The sequence below is a fragment of the Carassius gibelio genome, chromosome A8, assembly GCF_023724105.1.
Source record: "Carassius gibelio isolate Cgi1373 ecotype wild population from Czech Republic chromosome A8, carGib1.2-hapl.c, whole genome shotgun sequence".
Lineage (NCBI taxonomy): Eukaryota > Metazoa > Chordata > Actinopteri > Cypriniformes > Cyprinidae > Carassius > Carassius gibelio.
In genome coordinates this window covers 24,028,023-24,045,592 of record NC_068378.1, presented here as the reverse complement: position 1 = coordinate 24,045,592, position 17,570 = coordinate 24,028,023, and the positions used below count along the sequence as shown (strand labels likewise).

The window sequence follows — 17,570 nt, the reverse complement described above, 5'->3', positions numbered from 1 at the left end:
AAGATAGTTTGTGGTTTTATATTCAGATTTCTTTTGGTATAAATACGCAGTGCGTTTTCATTAACATGCAAATAATACCGAATAACATTCTCCATTATTTGTGAATTCCGGTGACGCTGTCCTTTGGGCCGAAATCAGTTTTTTTTTTTCGTAGAGACTCTTAATTTTATAACGCCTGTAGCTCCGAAAGTTGGAGACTTAGAGGAGTGAAACTGGTGTCATCTTCACCAGCCTGATCTGTGAATTTTTTTTTTTTTTTTTTTTTCACTGCAAAGCTCTTGTCCGTAAACCTCTTGGTAAGTCCACCATTAAGAAATGTGATAGAAAGGCGTACTTCATGTTTAACGTCTATTACCAATAAACACGCAGTCAAACATGCAGTTTTCTGGAATAAAAAACATTGATTTAGATTGAGCTCGATTTGTGAAAACTTTCACAATAGCATTTTATCACGTGGCCTTGTTTCTCTTTGCTCTGCCCCGTTTTTTGTCTAATATTGTCATATGTTTGCTGTTCCAATGAATAACGGTTTCCAATTTATTATGTAAATGAACTTACACACACACACACACACATATATATATATATATTCGGATACTTAACTATTCTGATCTTAAAAATTTGGTCAGTTTACCATGCACACTTAAGTATTGGTCAGCTGACCCATCCCAGAATAACTAAGATCACTTTTCTGATCTGTTAACAGTTGAGTTTTGGTCAAAAAATAGTCAAATTCTTGAGGAAAATCTACTGTCTTCTGCCAGAATGTTGTCTACGGAAACAACGTTTAACTTCTAACATGACAATGACACAAAGCTAACAGCAAAACTGATCACAAAGTGCTTGAAGAACTGATATCCCATGGTCACCATGGAATTTAACTGAACGAGTAATTCTGCAAAGAAGTGTGGGCAAATATTAAAGTAGATGTAATTAAAGAGAGGGAAAAAATACCCAACCGGAGGATCCTTTTTCCAGCTGTGTGATAATTTTATTTCTGAATGTAGGTTTTATATCTTACACTTGGATGTTATAAGTTGCAGTGAATAAAACAAAACAAAAACTGTCCATCTTCATTTCAGGCTGCATAGCAACAAAATGTGAATGTATTAAAGGGAGTGATTCTTTTCAATACCCACTGTACACACATACATGTATACATACATAAAAAAGGAAGAGGGTGAAGAAAAGAAAATCATTTATGTAGTTAAACAAAAAAATATATATATATATAAAGAAAAAATAATAAACATTGGGACTGATTTATGAAATATTTTTGTAGATACATTGCAGGCTAAAATAGAAATAATCAAGAAAAGAAAAACGGAATAATATATAAAATAATAATAGAATTTAAATAAATGACAGTATATGCATATACTTGTATACAGATGTTTAAAAAAAATCTTATATGTATCATTATAAAGATATTGTAAGAATCATGAAATTAAATTATCATTTTTTGTATAATAGAAGCTTAAAATTAATACAGGTGCTTCTCAATAAATTAGAATGTCGAGGAAAAGTTAATTTATTTCAGTAATTTAACTCAAATTGTGAAACTCGTGTTTTAAATAAATTAAATGCACACAGACTTAAGTAGTTTTATGTCTTTGGTTCTTTTAATGGTGATGATTTTGGCTCACATTTAACAACCCCCCCCCCCCGCCCCCCCAATTAGAATACTTTATAAAAAAATAAAAAGATAAAAAAAAAACAAAGATTTAGTGAATTGTTGGGCTTCTGGAAAGTATGTTAATTTAGTGTACATGAACTCAATACTTGGTACGGACTCCTATTGCTTTAATTACTGCCTCATTTCGGCGTGACATGGAGGTGATCAGTTTGTGGCACTGCTGAGGTGGTCTGGAAGCCCAGGTTTCTTTGACAGTGGCCTTCAGCTCATCTGCATTGTTTGGTCTCTTGTTTCTCATCTTCCTCTTGACAATAGCCCATAGATTCTTTCTGGGGTTCAGGTCTGGTGAGTTTGCTGGCCAGTCAAGCACACCAACACCATGGTCATTTAACCAACTTTTGGTGCTTTTGGCAGTGTGGGCAGGTGCCAAATCCCGCTGGAAAATGAAATCAGCATCTTCAAAATGCTAGTCAGCAGAAGGAAACATGAAGTGCTCCAAAATGTCTTGGTACATGGGTGCAGTGACTCTAAAATATAAAATAATCATAGTAATAACAATAGTAATAATTACATTTGCAGCAATAAATGCACGTATATTAGGGGTGTAACGGTACGCAAAAATCACGGTTCGATATGTACCTCAGTTTTAAAGTCACGGTTCGGTTCATTTTCGGTACAGTAAGGGAAAGAAATGCAAACATTAGACTGCAGGTTTGTTCATTACTATAAACTTTTTTTTAACAATTTGTTTACACTTTTTATATATATATATATATATATATATATATATATATAATTTTTTTTTTTTAATAAAATATATATAAAATTAAAGAATAAGAAATAAAATACTGCTGCAAAGTTCTCCACTAAATAAAATAATCTGTCTCAAAACAATATCATATAATAAAATAATGAAAAATCTAAATAAATAACTATGATTACAGTGCAGCATTACCAATCCCAGCTTGAAGGCCTGCTCATATTTTAAAAAAAATATATAAGTGCAACATCAACAGTTTCAGTTTTTAGACATGCTCAGATTTCGTTATTGCGTTGGACCGATCAGAATTAAGAGCAAAGGTCTGTTTAAATGCCGACGGGAGCTGCGTTTGAATTACAATAGTTTTTTCCAAGTTGTAGTGATGTTCACACTCGCGTGATGCTTTTGAAAACCTTAGGCCGGTGACACACTGGCATATTGCACCTGTCAAACATAGTCTATTTTGCCGTCAAAACTGTTGATGGTGTCCTTTATCAGTAGGCTTTATATTTATGCTCAACATGAAGTATAGATATTGTTGTCGTGAAGACAAGATTCTGGTCTGTCGGTGGCCTCCCTCTATGTCACCTATAGCAGCAGCAGCACGCCAGCGCCGCGTCAGGCACGATTCTGGTGTGTAAAGACACAGAAAACGCGAGGCAGCCATCACGCAACTGACACGCAGCAGAAACGCTACGCACAGACCACGCAGCCAGTGTGTCACCGGCCTTAGAATCAGCTGCAGGGCGGGATTTGCGCAGAACGTGTAGACTTCCGCCACTTAATATGTTCGTTTGGAAACACGAAAATTTACCTATGTTCCGCGCACAAAATATTGCATTCGGTACACACGTGCACCATACCGAAAGCCCTGTACCGAAACGGTCTGGTACGAATACACGTACCATTACACCCCTAACGTGTATATGTGTGTGTATATATATATATATATATATACACACACACACACACACACACACACACACACAGATGTATGAATCATATCATTATATGCATATAAAGGCATTATGAGATGCTTAAAATTCAATGTAATTACAAAATGAAATTGTATTACAGAGGCTTAGAAAAATATTTAGAAAACATAATGACGAATTAACGCTGGCAGAACTTTATGAATATGATAAATCAGAAAAATGTAGAAGATCAATTGCCAGTGCACTGAAATAATTGTGCTCAACATTTTGTCCTGTGTGCAAATGTACTGCTGTAGACTGATGCACACATAAATCATAATTTATGAATGAATATATATGCATAAATTAATTTGATCCTATCAGCTATTTATAAATAAATATTAACATCTATATATATGAAAAAGGTTTCCACGGATAAGAATAGTGATGTACATTATTCAGGTAAGGGTCAGCTAACCCTTGGATAGGTCAGCTGACCAGTACTGAATTGTGAAAGGTTTCACAGATCGGAAAAGTGATGTTAGTGACCCAGGGATGGGTCAGCGGACCCGTACTGAATTGTGAAAGGTTTCACTGATCCGAAAAGTGATGTTAGTGACCTAGCAAATGGTCAGCTGACCTGTACTGAACTGTGAAAGGTTTCACAGATCCGAATAGTGATGTTAGTGACCCAGGGATGGGTCAGCTGACCAGTACTGAATTGTGAAAGGTTTCACTGATCCGAAAAGTGATGTTAGTGACCCAGGGATGGGTCAGCTGACCCGTACTGAATTGTGAAAGGTTTCACTGATCCGAAAAGTGATGTTATTAACCTAGCAAATGGTCAGCTGACCTGTACTGAACTGTGAAAAGTTTCACAGATCCGAATAGTGATGTTAGTGACCCAGGGATGGGTCAGCTGACCAGTACTGAATTGTGAAAGGTTTCACAGATCCGAATAGTGATGTTACTGACCCAGGGATTGGTCAGCTGACCCGTACTGAACTATGAAAGGTTCCACAGATCTGAAAAGTGATGTTATTAACCTAGCAAATGGTCAGCTGACCTGTACTGAACTGTGAAAGTTTTCCCAGATCAGAATATTGAAGCCAAGTACTCAAGCAAAGGCACAACAACCAAAACTTTGTCAAACAAAGTGTACAAGTGTGTGTGTGTGTGTGTGTGTGTGTGTATATAAGTTCATTTACATAATAAATTGGAAACCTTTATTCATTGGAACAGCAACCATATGACAATATTAGACAAAAAATGGGGGCAGAGCAAAGAGAAACACGGCCACGTGATAAAATGTTATCGTGAAAGTTACTGCATACAAAAATACAGCAAGAACTGGCTGAAAATATCAGTCTCTATCTGATTGGCTGGCTTAATGAAATTCATTTTTTGCAATCCTTTACTTTTTGAATCCATCTCCTTACTCCCAATACAATGATTTGTTTTTTTTTATGATTTAAAATGAATAATAATTAATAAATAAAAAATATTTATACGCCAGAATTTAATTTCAATGTCACACAAAAATGTGGTTGGTCACTTTCTAGACAGTTCTTGGTCAGACTAAGATGAACATCAGACAGATTTTCACAAGACTATAAAAAAATCTGGACTGTTTGAGAGTAATGCCAGCTGACGTGCCCATACACTGATGGAAGCAACTCAAAACTATCATCATGAATCATCATTCATTGTGGTTCTACCTGATTCTGACAGGGAATTCGTCCTCATTCCTGGCTCCTTCTCCAGCTGAATTTCTTGAAGTGCAAATATTGATGTAGCTGGCAGGGAGGAATTGAACAGTATGTTAACATGCTGAACTAAAACTAGGGCTGATATATATAACGTTAAGGGTCAGAGAATTTGTCCAAGATTATTTCAGCACACACCAAACTTCATTGCAAATACAGAATAGCTCACAGCGGCTCAGTGGAATTAAATGTCTTTCAAAGTAAAGTGTGTGTGTGTGTGTTAGACTTCTGTCTGGCACTTTGATGATTCTATCTGTCAGTGTGAGGTGTGTGTGCATGTGCATCAGTTATCTGGCACCATCATAAATTTCCTCGGTGCACAGAGATGTGTGTGTGTGTGTGTGTGTGTGTGTGTGTGTGTGTGTGAACTCACTGTCTGGCAGTGTGAGAATTCTCGCTCCCAGGCAGCTGAAGTATGGGTGTCTCATAGCTTCCTCTGCTGCGATCCGTTTCTTCCCCTCAAACTGTAACAAAGTTCAGTGTTAGTCAAGCTAGTCACTAATCAACTAACTAAAAACACAATATTATTATACACTATAATTCAAAGGTTTGGGGTAGTTTTTTTTAAGCATTTAAAATTATATATATATATATAAGTCAGCAGGGATGCATTAAATGGATCTAAAGTGAAAGACATTTATGAGACACTGTTACAAAAGAATTCCATTTCAAATCAATGCTGTTCTATTCATCAAAGATTCCAGAAAAAAAAGTCATATCGCTTTCTACAAAAATATTAAGCAGCACAACTGTTTTCAACATTGATAATAATAAGAAATGTTTTAAATCAGCATATTAGGATGATTTCTGAAAAAGCACGTGAAACTGAAGACTGGAGTAATGCTGAAAATCAGCTCTGCATTACAATAATAAATTACTTAATATACATTCAATTGGAAAACCGAATCAAATGGATTTTTTATAAGGTTCATTTAACAACTCAAAACTTTTTAACTGTAGTACAAAATTCAAGTTACCGAAACACACGTTTTTATAAATTATAACAGGAAATTGTTGTTTGAAAAGTTGTTTCAGATAAAGCAAATAAATAGTACAAAGAATTTTTTATTTTTTTTGGTAAAGCACAAGCTGTTGAATTAACCAGAAACGTGTACTTAATTGAATTTCGATTTTTGACCTAAAGAAACATTTCTTCACCCGAGCAGTTTTATTTATTGTTTACAGGCAAATAAATATTCAGACAGGCTGAACTCTGGAAGGAGAACAGCCATACAGTATACTAAAAATGTCAGTTTTCAAAGTCATTATTAAAATACTTCCTCTTAACCCAGCCTAATGAGGAAATAATACAATAACTTATAGTCTATAAGCAATGCTTACATAGGTGTGATTTCCAGATAAGTGCAAATACTATAGCTCGAACACAAGCATCCCAACTGTTGCTTTCTGTAGAGCTGCCTAATGACACTAATGATGACATTATTGTCCTTTTTTCAGCTGCTTTGCAGCAGAACTTCTCATATTTGAAGTTTACATCATTGCTTCTGTTATTTTTAACCTGTGAAGCTGCTTTGAAACAGTCTTTATTATATAAAGCACCTATAAAGTAAAGTTGGCATTAGTGGACTAAATTATACACAAATCACCTGCAGCAGCTTCGACAGAAGTTCAACTCCATCATTGTCCAATCTGCAAGAGAAAAATAATTCACTTCAGTAAATGACCTCCAACAGCGTGGCGTTTTTTTCGACAGCAGGAGCAGTGATCGTTTCAGGCATCAGACCCAGAGGACAGCTGTCGTTACCGTGGAGTGTGATTGTGGAGACAGTCGGCCCGGTATCGGGGGTAGTTATAGGAGATGAACTCCTCGTTGGAGGTTATTCCGGGCCACGTCTCCTCTGTGGGCGTACCTATGAAAAGACAGGAGGGTTTATAAATATCACAGTGACACACAGAGACAAACTGTCAGATCTAGAGCCAGAAAGAACAGAGTGGGAGAGAAGGAGCGAGTGGGTGAGAGAGCGGTACCGAGCAGTTTGAAGATAAAGTGCAGCTCCTCCTCCACTGTGGAGCCTGGGAACAAGGGTCGACCTGTAGACATCTCGTAGAAGATACAGCCAACACCCCTGCAAAGAGAGTCATTAAAACTCAATTCAAGTCCACCCCCATAGAAGCTATGACGTGTGTGCGAGTGTGCGCCGATTTTACCACAGTAAAAACAATTTATTTATCGGATCCGCGCCTAAACAATTGGCCTGAACGAGGTGGTCTCGGCACGACTGAAAACAAACTCTGGAGCCGTTCGGTTGTGGCACTTAGCAAAATTACTAAACAAATTATTAATAAATACTACAGTAACACTGTTACACTGTTACAACAAATAAAGCAAGTAAGATACATCAACAGGTGGATGCTCACCACATGTCAATCTGAGTAGAATAGTCTGTGCTGCCCAATAGGATGTCAGGGGGGCGGTACCAGAGCGTCACCACCTCATTGGAGTAGGTCTTGGTGGGAATCGACTTTGCTCGTGCCAGACCTGAATACCAACCAAAAAGCACATTTAAAAGCAGTCTGCCTAGTTTTCAGCAAGCTTTGTATATTTTTACAACATATTAAACATCAACTCCACATAAGCCCAACCAGAAGTTTAGTACACTAGATTCTTTTAGCCAAAGCAGCAGTACATTTACAGTACAGTTATTACAGAGAAAATGCAACTAGAGAAACCTGAGCATATGTTTTTCAAGTAGGTAAGTGGGCAGCTGGTTTTCATTAACTACAGCACCCACACCATGAGAAAATAGTGAGAGTAAAGAGGAGTTTTGTATTTAAAAGTAAAGATGAGGTTTGTATGTTACAGACCAAAATCAGCCAGCTTTAGCTCCCCGCGCTCGTTGATCAGAAGATTTTGGGGCTTGAGGTCTCGGTGAAGGACTTTACGTCTGTGACAGTAGTTCAGACCTCGCAACAGCTGAAACAGGAACAGCTGAGATGGAAAAAAAAAACAAGCAGGTGAATAATAAGAACACTGTACATGATTGTGATGTGGAGCTAGGGGTGTGACGGTTAGTATATAACCGTGAGACCGGCGGTTATAGTTGAACACCGTCATTAGAACTCTATAACCGCCAAAACCTTGTCATTTTTTATCAAAAATTATTTTCAGTTTTTAGATAGGATCATAAGATGCGCAATATATCGGGAGACATGGTTTTTACCACTTAACGAAGTTTTGTAAATCGTCAGACATAACATTTACCGCTTCATAAAATTGTGCTTTGTAGAAAACCTTTCTTAAAAACGAATTTCGTTTTGTACAAATTTTATCTTAATTTTAATAAATGTTTCATCAACCAATTGCATGTATTTTAATAAAAAGCAAATATAGCAGACAATGATAACCGTGACATGGAAGCACCAGCGCGCCGCTTGCACTGCACTGTGAACTAGAGCGCATCTCATCGTAAATGAAACTCCGCGTAGGCCTATGCCCCATACATTAGCATTAAATATCTTTGCTGCATCCTTTCTAGAACAGACAACGGCTTTTTTTGCGGCTCGCATCAGCAAAGCATTGCATCACAAAACAATCAGTGGATGGCGGGCGGGTGCGGCTTTGAAATTTGCTCAAAAAACGTTGGCGCAGATGATGAGTTTTGTGACAGATCTCCTTAATAAACGGAGGTCTGAAATCTCTGCCCCTTTACCGATCAGTGCGCGCTGACACGGAGTTAACCCGCTATCTCCAAGTACAACAAATTGACTCTACGGCAGATCCACTACCCCCCACCCATCCCCGCACATTTGACTCACGTCATAACCCCTATGTGGAGCAGAACGATTATGAGGAACAGAAAATGACAGACATTTGTCAAAGACGCCTTACCTTGACATTGTGCATATGAATGCTGTTTCCGCAGTCATCTAGGTACTGTTTCAGGTCTTTATCCTAGGAGATAAAGGAAGTCATCAAAGCAATAGATGAATAACCAAACTTATATTATATAAAACTTATGTAACTTATATAAAACTTATATTCTCGGGGATTTACTAACTTTTTTTTGTAGCCAACCAAACCCCCTAAAAGAGTTACTTCATATTTTTTTAATTAACAACACATTCACATGCTTTCTGATGTTGGTTAATTGTTACACGACATGCAGGTCAACAATTTTTTTTTTGTTTATTTAGATTTTTAAATGTTTTATTTTCATTGTTTTTTCATATAAAAAATAATTATTTGAATTCTAAATTGAATTATTTATTAGCTTTTCATGTAGCTTTGACATTGTTGTCATTTTAAAAATGCCTGTTTTTGTGCCACATAAATCTGCTCTATAACTATTATGTCGATAGATATTCAATCCATAAGTCATTTCAATTTAATACTAACTACATTTGTTTGGACAAGAGTAATTTGACTGCATTTTAACTACTTTAAATTATGAGCAGTATGCAATTTGGCAAGCTACGGTTTCCAAATAGCTTCTCCACTGTTGGTGTGTAGATGAGTGTGTGTGAGATCATAAGTGCAGTTAAAAAGTGTACAGAGTACAGTGAAATACCGCACATGTGAGTGACTCACCAAGTACTCGAACACGAGTGTAAGAGACTTCTGAGTGTGGATGATGTCATGAAGAGTCACAATATTGGCGTGTTTCAGGTCCTTCAGCAGAGACACTAGAGAGACACAGAAAGAGACCGATTATTCCTCAAAAAGTTGGCCTTTATGAATATTCACTAAATGACAAGCCAAGTTAACATTAATGCAAAAATAGTTGAAAAAAAAAATCCCCCAAATGAAATTGACCTTAAACAATCTTTTGCTAGAGTACTTTAAAAATGTTGATATGCAAATCATCTTAGTTAAGGTTTGCTAACTGGAAGCAAACATAAAGTGCAAACATAAATGATCAGGGTTGGCTGGGGAACAGAGCTTTGTGTGAACTTCTTGCATATTATATGCATGTTTTCCATATTATAAAACCCTTTTAACCAGCTGAATTCCCCTGTAACAAAAGCCACTGATAGTGAATTTAGAGATTAACTGTCTAATTTAGAACATCCTAAATTTAAAAGTACAAATGTCTGTCATTGTGGAAGCATGTGGGAAATTTGGGGCAATAGTTTGATCTAATTTTAGTGCTGATCCACTTTGGCACGCTTCTAACTCGCCTTCTCTAATGGCAGTGCATGGAGCTCCTTCCTCGTGCTCCAAACGGATTTCCTTCAGAGCCACCAGATTATCCGTCAGTTTACTGCGGCCCTTATATACTGTAGCATAGGTGCCCTGAGAAAGAAAAAGATGACAATGCACAGTAACATGACTATGGTGCTTTAAAATGCTGTTTTGGATCAGAGCTACGATCTAAGAATTGCCTGTGACGTTACCTCTCCTAGTTTATCCAGTTTCACGTATGTCTCCAATTTCCCAAATCCGATCTCAGACTGCATACAAACAAAGACAAAAAATGTCACAACATGGTCCTAAAAAGCAGCACTTAAAGGGTTAGTTCAACCGAAAATCAAAATTAGGCTGCGTTTTACTCAACCCCATTCTAACTCAAACTCATTGTTGTAAATGGAAGCAGTTCCAGGGGAATTACGTATGAGGTCAACGTTGTGTCTTTTGGACTAAAGCAATGCAACACACACTGACTGCAATGATAGAGCTTGAAAGATCAACAATTTTTAATATAACTCCTACTGGATTCATCCGAAAGAAGAAAGCCATATACACCTAGGATCCCTCGGGGGTGAATAAAACGCAGCCTAATTTTCAATTCTGGGTGAACTAACCTCTTAAACAACATGGGGATACATGGCAGAAAATTTCAAAGGCATTCATGTGGACTCATTAAAATACACCCAAATCACACTGCTCCCATTTCAGATGGCTGGGCTGGACGCAGAGGTTTATATAACACACACAGACGACATGAGCTAAAATATCCCTCCCCAAAATAAATTGGGAACAACTGAAGTGTAACAAATGAAGTGTTAAAATGCATCACAGATCAAGCGTGTGTCAACAGCACTGACTAAACATCACAGTTTAAGGTTAGATCTCATATCGAGGCCAGCTGAACTTGTGGTATTTCATAATTAATTAAAAACATGATTTTGACATTCTGTCAAGAATACTGTTCAGAACATATCCGGACCATATTTTGCCCCAATATGACTTATTTAGGACTCTATTAAGCATTGTGACTATTTACAGAACAATCCAATTATTTCCCATTCAAATTCTCAGTAACTTAATGTGGGGAAGAAAATCCCTATAAGATATCCAAATTAAGCATATATTTTATTAAGCAAAGACTAAAACTGCAAGTCCAAATGAAAATGATGAATAAATAAAATAACTTCATATGATTTTACGCCAGCATCAAAGGCTATATTTATGGCAAAATCAAGAGTAATTTTAAAAGAAAAAAAAAAAGGCTAATAAAACAACAATAATTTAATATTGTTCATAATAATTAATATTACTTTATGCAATTATTTTTGTAAAAAAAAAAAAGATGATATACAATCTTTGTTATATATTTGATTTTTATATATAAATGGCCATTAATGTAATTTCTAAGTAAAATTGTTTCCTTTTAGATTTACAAAAATATTTATATAAAAAAGGCAATTGTTCTCCATTAAGTAAATATAACCAATTGTCTTGTATAAACAGCCTGGTTATTTCTATTTTCTATTTCTATCTTTCATTCACTTTCTATAATTAGTTATGGATACATTTTATTAAGTATGAAATGTTCTAGGCTAGTATGATATGGGCCACACTGAAAACGTAAACAACCTCACTAAAATAGGATTTGAGCAAAAAATCTGGCACAAGTACAGGCTGTAAAAAGGAAAAAAGCTGACAGAAAGGAAAACCAAGAGAGAGGCATTACCAGCGATACCCTGCGTAATCTCCGGCTGAGCGGTTTGTCAAACAGGGGGCTGTTGAGGTTGAATTTCTCCAGGTAGCCATCAGGAAGCCTGATATCGGCAGGCAGAGAAAGACGTTTGTTTATGTCCTGAGAGGGAAGGAGGAGGGGAAAACCATTAATTTAGTTAAGGCCTAAAGGTTTCATTACACTACATAACAGTAATAACCCATCTGGCCCGCAGGCTAGTCATCTAACTGATGGGTACCATGCCGTGGAGCATTTTCAGTAACCACAATGCACCATTAGTCACACACAACTGATGTACCTTCAATAGCAACAAACAAGCTAATGGTTATTACATGGTTTAATTCAAGCAAACAAAACAAAAACAAAGCTAAATTGAATGTTTTTATTATCCAACATGTCATGTATTATTCAGTGTCCCTCTCTAAAAATACTGGCAAAAAAAAGAAAAAAGTAATGCATTTCAGAAATGGGATCATACCTCTGTGGAAATTTTGCGACCGGGGTTGTTTCTCAGACGAACTCGGACGGGGCTGTGCACTTCATCAGAGGATGTGGCCGAAGCCTGATCGCTTTCTCCATCGGAACCCATTTTAACATCCTCATGGACGATTTCTGCATTTACAGACACAGCCACACACACTCAAATACATTTGCATGCTATGATGACGTCACTTTTCCAATGATACTGAAAAAATGTATTAAATCAAATCAAATCCAATGTTTCTAAATGTCATTCCACCACTTCATTATTCTATTTTAAAACCAAATTAATGCTGGTTTATCATCTGGGAGCCTGAACACTCTCCAAATGCATCTCTTACACATTTTTCTGTCTCTCTCTGATGCATTTATATGACTCGGAGATTCATTCCACACTACAGCTGAGGAACTACTTAGCTGCTCTGAAAGAAGATACGTCTCGTACACACACAAAAGGAAAAAAATAGAAGTCATTATCTTCCATTCATTTATTCACTCGCTGTCCCATCCCCCCCATTAAACCATAACACAATCTCCCCCCTACCCCCTCTAACTCCACACACACACACACACACACTCTCTGCCTGTCTATCCATGTATAAAAGTGCAGTGGTTCTCAATGGATTTTGCTGCAGAATGCAGATTTTACATTAGACATCTAGAAGTGACACAGGCATAACAGAATAACTAGTTGCACCAAATTAAAAAGGAAAATTAGGAAAATTTGTCATCTTTAGTAGTTTAGGTTTCTTTTACCTTGCATAAATTTTATGGCCATGTAAACCTATTTATTTAGTCTGCCTTTTATCTGATATCTTATCAATTCTATGATTTATAATCCTTTAATCTGGTATAAAGCAACTTTCCATGCTTGAATCTAATTTAGTTAACAAGTGACATTGGTGTAAATAAAAAAAATTGTAGTGTCTATTTGGGTGCATGGCCTTCAACAACAAAAGATAAGCAGACTTATTTTGCATTGTATGTATTATTTATGTATTACTATACATATAATATATGTATTATTATACAATTAGTTGCATTTTATCATCTGCTTTTAACATTGGGTTGCAATCCACCAATTGAGAACCACTATAATAGTGTATGCGTCTAAGCTTAATTTACGAGAGTCCAAGTTGTACAGTAGGGTTGGGAATCAAGAACAGCTTTTTTTTTGGTTCGAAAACATAACCGAATAATTTTATGACATTCAGTTTCACTAACAGTCCTGAAACTTTTGCATTCTTACATTAATGTGGACATAACTCCTAAAAAAAATAAGAAATATAAGCATGTCTAATTTTCTTAACATTCCATTTAACAAGTAGTCCATTGCCTATTAAACAGAACAGAAGCAATTGGACAATCAGAAACAGGTACACAATTCTGGAAAAACATGATTGTATCTTTGCTGTCTTTATCCCTCACAAACCCCTTTAGATCCAGCAGATTATGGGTTTAGAGGGATAGTTCACCCCAAAATGTAAACTCTGTCACCCTTTACTCACCTTTAAGTTATTCCAAACCTGTATACATTTCTTTCTTCTGCTAAACACAAAATATGATATTTTGAAGAATTTGGGTAACCAAACAGCTTCTGGTCCAGTTACTGACTTTCTTGTCTAATTAATGAAAGTCAGTGGGGACCCAGCAACAATTTTGACACATATTCTTTAAAATATCTCCATTTGAAGCAGAAAAAAGAAAGTAATACAGGCTTTGGAACAACTTGAGTAAATAATGGCAGGGATACAATTTTTGGAAGCAATATTCCTTTACAAGAAAAAAAGTCAAAGAAGTTGCTTTGTCATTAATCTTCTGCTAAAATGACTTCATTGTTTGGCAAAAGGCCTATAAGGGAAGTGAATGCAATAATAAGCAATAAGGAACCGAGGTGGAATCGTAAGCAAAACTATCAAAATTCCTTATAATTCCCATCCCCACTGTGCAGCCTCACACACATCACACTCTCGTCCTCTGTGTGCATGCGTGTACGTGCATGTGAATGTACCGAGGCGAGTGGTGTGGTTGAGATAGGAGCTGAGACTGCGGCCCAGGCTGCGTGGTCTGCGCAGGGTGCTGCTGTAGGACTGCAGGAGGGAGTGCATGCTGAAGGAACCCCCCGAACCTCTCACTGAACCCCGCAGACCACCACTGCCGCCAACTGGCATGGCCTCTGGGAGAGAGGAGAGGAGAGGGGAGGAGGACGACACAAAGAGGAAATGAAGACGAGGAGAAGGGGGGGAAGGGCAGACAAGGAGCCAGGAAGGAGAATGTAAATGTGGCGCGACACATAATGGGAAGAGTTATGGGAAAAGGAGCAGTAAAAGGAGCAGAAGTGTATAGAAAAGGGGTGAATAAAGAAGATTAGTGTATTTTGGAGATGTATAGAAAAGAAGAAGTGGTAGGGAATGATTGATATGGTTTGGGTGAAATGGTAAAGTTGGGTAGCAAGTGTTTGCGAGAAGACAGAAAAGGGAGAAAAACAAGGTTTGGGGGAAAGGTCACAGGATGAGAAGAAAAAAAGAGGAAATATTAAATTAAAAACAGAAAGAGTCAAATTTTAGAGCATGCATTCATTTTTCCAAAATGATTATAAAAAAAAAAAAAAAGAGAGAGATCAATTTACAAGGATCATCTTCCGTGTTAGTGAATGAGTTACAAGGGGCACAATTATTAAGCACAGACATGGATAAACTCATTTTCTCACTGACGGTAATTGTTTCCAATGATGCTCTACACTGTGGCGGCAATTAAAACGTCACACGAAGGCATCGATTCATCAGCATGTGAAAGCCAAATGCATCTCAAATGTGTGCAGGGTTTGGAGAAATGCCAAAACAGGCTACAAAAGAATGAGATGTCGATATGATGATGTATTTGCATATGGTAATTAGAATATATAACATGTGTATATATATATTATTGACTTGGATGAGGCAGTTATGGAGAAGCGGTTTTGTTGAAACAGTCAGATCTGAGAAGAGCAGGATCTGTGAGTGCAGTTAGCTTGAGATGAGAAGCCATGCTAGAAAACAACATGCTGATTGGTCAGAGGGGGTAACAGCAGGCAGGAGACAGTAGCTTAGCTCAACGCACGCAGAGCCATAGCCAGCCCTTGGGTATAATGGACAGATTGGCTTTAAAAATGTATTTTGGTTTCTTAATGCAATGCTTTAATGCTGCATACCCGTATCACACTGACAGGCAACACGAAGGGAGGCAGAGGTGAATGTATATGCATTCAATGACAAATGGCTGAAACACACTTTATTAAAACCACATGGATTAAAGCACAGCCCTGAGCTTCCTGGTGTATTCTAGAGAGTATCGGGACTCTTAAAGTCAAAATATTTTTTTATATTTACTAACTTCATAAATGGCTTGCATGCTCTTCAGTACAATATACTCGTATATAAAAATTAGTTTTTACAATTTTCACCCAAAAATGGAAATTCTGTCATTATTTACTAACTGCAAAGTTGCTTGAAACAGACACACACACACACATATACACATATTTCTCTAAAATATCTTTTCTTATGTTCCACAGCAGAATTACAGACATGCAAGGTGAGAAAATGATGACAGAATTTGTATTTAGGGTGAAATATCCCTTTAAGAGAGATTTTACACCTGCAACTCAGTTACAGAATTCAGTTTTTCTAAACAAAACACTATTTCTTAAACTTTTTTGACAGAATTACCTAAAATAGCATTTATAACAAAACACCTTTGTAAAGAGCATCTTAAAAAATACACACTGTTATACAGACATCACTTGGTCATAAGGTGAGTTGAATTGAGAAAATGTGCATTCTGTCAGCAAAGATGTGCTACTTTTTTGTGTTTGTCTTATCGCAATTCAGAGGGCAAACTCACAACTCAGGTGAAATCTAATTTCTTTTGTCATGGCACAGTAGATTCAAATAGAGCACCTCCGCTGAACAGTGAAAGGAAACACTGCTGTGAAGACAGTGTACTGAAATTCACAGCTGCTCTGTTCCAAATTTACAGCATAGCTCAAGTAAAAGCCACAGATCTGACAAATCCATAAACAAGGAAATTAGCAATTTAACTGAAACTACACTTGACATGCTGAGAATTACAGCACTTAAAGTGGTCTTTTGACAGACTAAATGCTCTTTTTTTAAGTCTGGCCATTAGCAACAATACTGGCAACTTTCTGGCTGTCATTATATAAAAACCCTGGAACAGATTGTACAGATGGCGCTGAATTTGAGCTGTTTTTATCCCCTCCAGTAAGAATATTCACACACACACACAAACACATTCTCACTGGTTATGAGCATCTGAAATATTATATGCCACAAAGTTTTCATGCAAGTCCCAATATTGGGAAGGAATGACTGTTAGAGATGAAACGTAATTATGTTGTAATGTTTGATTAGATGTACCTAACCACACTAACTGATTAGTCAATCACATAAGTCGGCCAAGTTTGTGCATTTTCTGCATCAAATTCAAATTGTGGAACATGACGGAAATAAGTTAAACATGATAAAATGTGTTAAATGTAGCATTACGGCCTAAATATTTAATAAACCACGCAAGGGAATAATTTGACAGATGACAAGCTTTTAAAGTTCTGTGGAAAGCTGCAGATTCAGAGTCCATGCAGGTTTACTGATAAGCTAATAATGCAATCCACTATGGGCATTAGGGCTGCACGATTAATCAAAATAAAACCAAAGCTGTGATATGGCTTAGTGAGATTATCAAATTGTGATTTAATTAAATAAATATAGGCACTGCATTCTTACACACAAGTGGTTCATTATCCACAGGTGATTGCAGTTTTTCAGAGCAGCTCGGTTCACAGTAAATGCTGCCCCACACAAATTTCATCTCGGATTCTGCTTTAGAACATTTTAATGCGTCAATCTTCACATACTTTGAACGAGAAGCACTTATCAAAAAAAAAAAAAATTATAGTTCAACTAAAATAGGTAATTCTGTCAGCGAAAAAAAAAGAAGATATTTTGATGATTGTTGGCAACCAAACAGTTGATGACATTATGGAATAAAAAAATACTATGGAACTCAATTTTTACCGTCAACTGTTTATTTGAACATTCTTCAAAATATTTGTCAGATTTTTATTTTATTTTA

At 36.7% G+C, this 17,570-nt stretch overlaps 2 protein-coding genes across 7 annotated transcripts in view; one reads left to right on the top strand and one right to left on the bottom strand.

Moving 5' to 3' along the window:
- LOC128018954 (catechol O-methyltransferase A) overlaps positions 1-17,570 on the top strand; it is a 45,388-nt gene that overhangs the window by 8,230 nt on the left and 19,588 nt on the right. The gene's annotated exons all lie outside the window — the stretch shown is intronic.
- LOC128018953 (cyclin-dependent kinase 16) overlaps positions 1-17,570 on the bottom strand; it is a 31,061-nt gene that overhangs the window by 6,256 nt on the left and 7,235 nt on the right. Inside the window, exons 3-17 of one of the 5 annotated variants that reach the window (XM_052604856.1) lie at positions 14,449-14,613; positions 12,436-12,569; positions 11,952-12,077; positions 10,432-10,488; positions 10,216-10,330; positions 9,626-9,720; positions 8,927-8,989; positions 7,903-8,026; positions 7,456-7,576; positions 7,066-7,163; positions 6,842-6,947; positions 6,684-6,726; positions 5,450-5,540; positions 5,029-5,106; positions 721-2,072 (exon numbers count right to left, since the gene is read on the bottom strand). In XM_052604856.1, the coding sequence (XP_052460816.1) occupies positions 2,020-2,072; positions 5,029-5,106; positions 5,450-5,540; positions 6,684-6,726; positions 6,842-6,947; positions 7,066-7,163; positions 7,456-7,576; positions 7,903-8,026; positions 8,927-8,989; positions 9,626-9,720; positions 10,216-10,330; positions 10,432-10,488; positions 11,952-12,077; positions 12,436-12,569; positions 14,449-14,613 (1,469 nt within the window). In that variant the 3' untranslated portion in view covers positions 721-2,019. Of the gene's footprint in view, positions 1-720; positions 2,164-5,028; positions 5,107-5,449; positions 5,541-6,683; positions 6,727-6,841; positions 6,948-7,065; positions 7,164-7,455; positions 7,577-7,902; positions 8,027-8,926; positions 8,990-9,625; positions 9,721-10,215; positions 10,331-10,431; positions 10,489-11,951; positions 12,078-12,435; positions 12,570-14,448; positions 14,614-17,570 lie in introns of those variants that run through there. The other 4 variants (XM_052604855.1, XM_052604857.1, XM_052604858.1 and 1 more) reach the window with 4 other exon arrangements.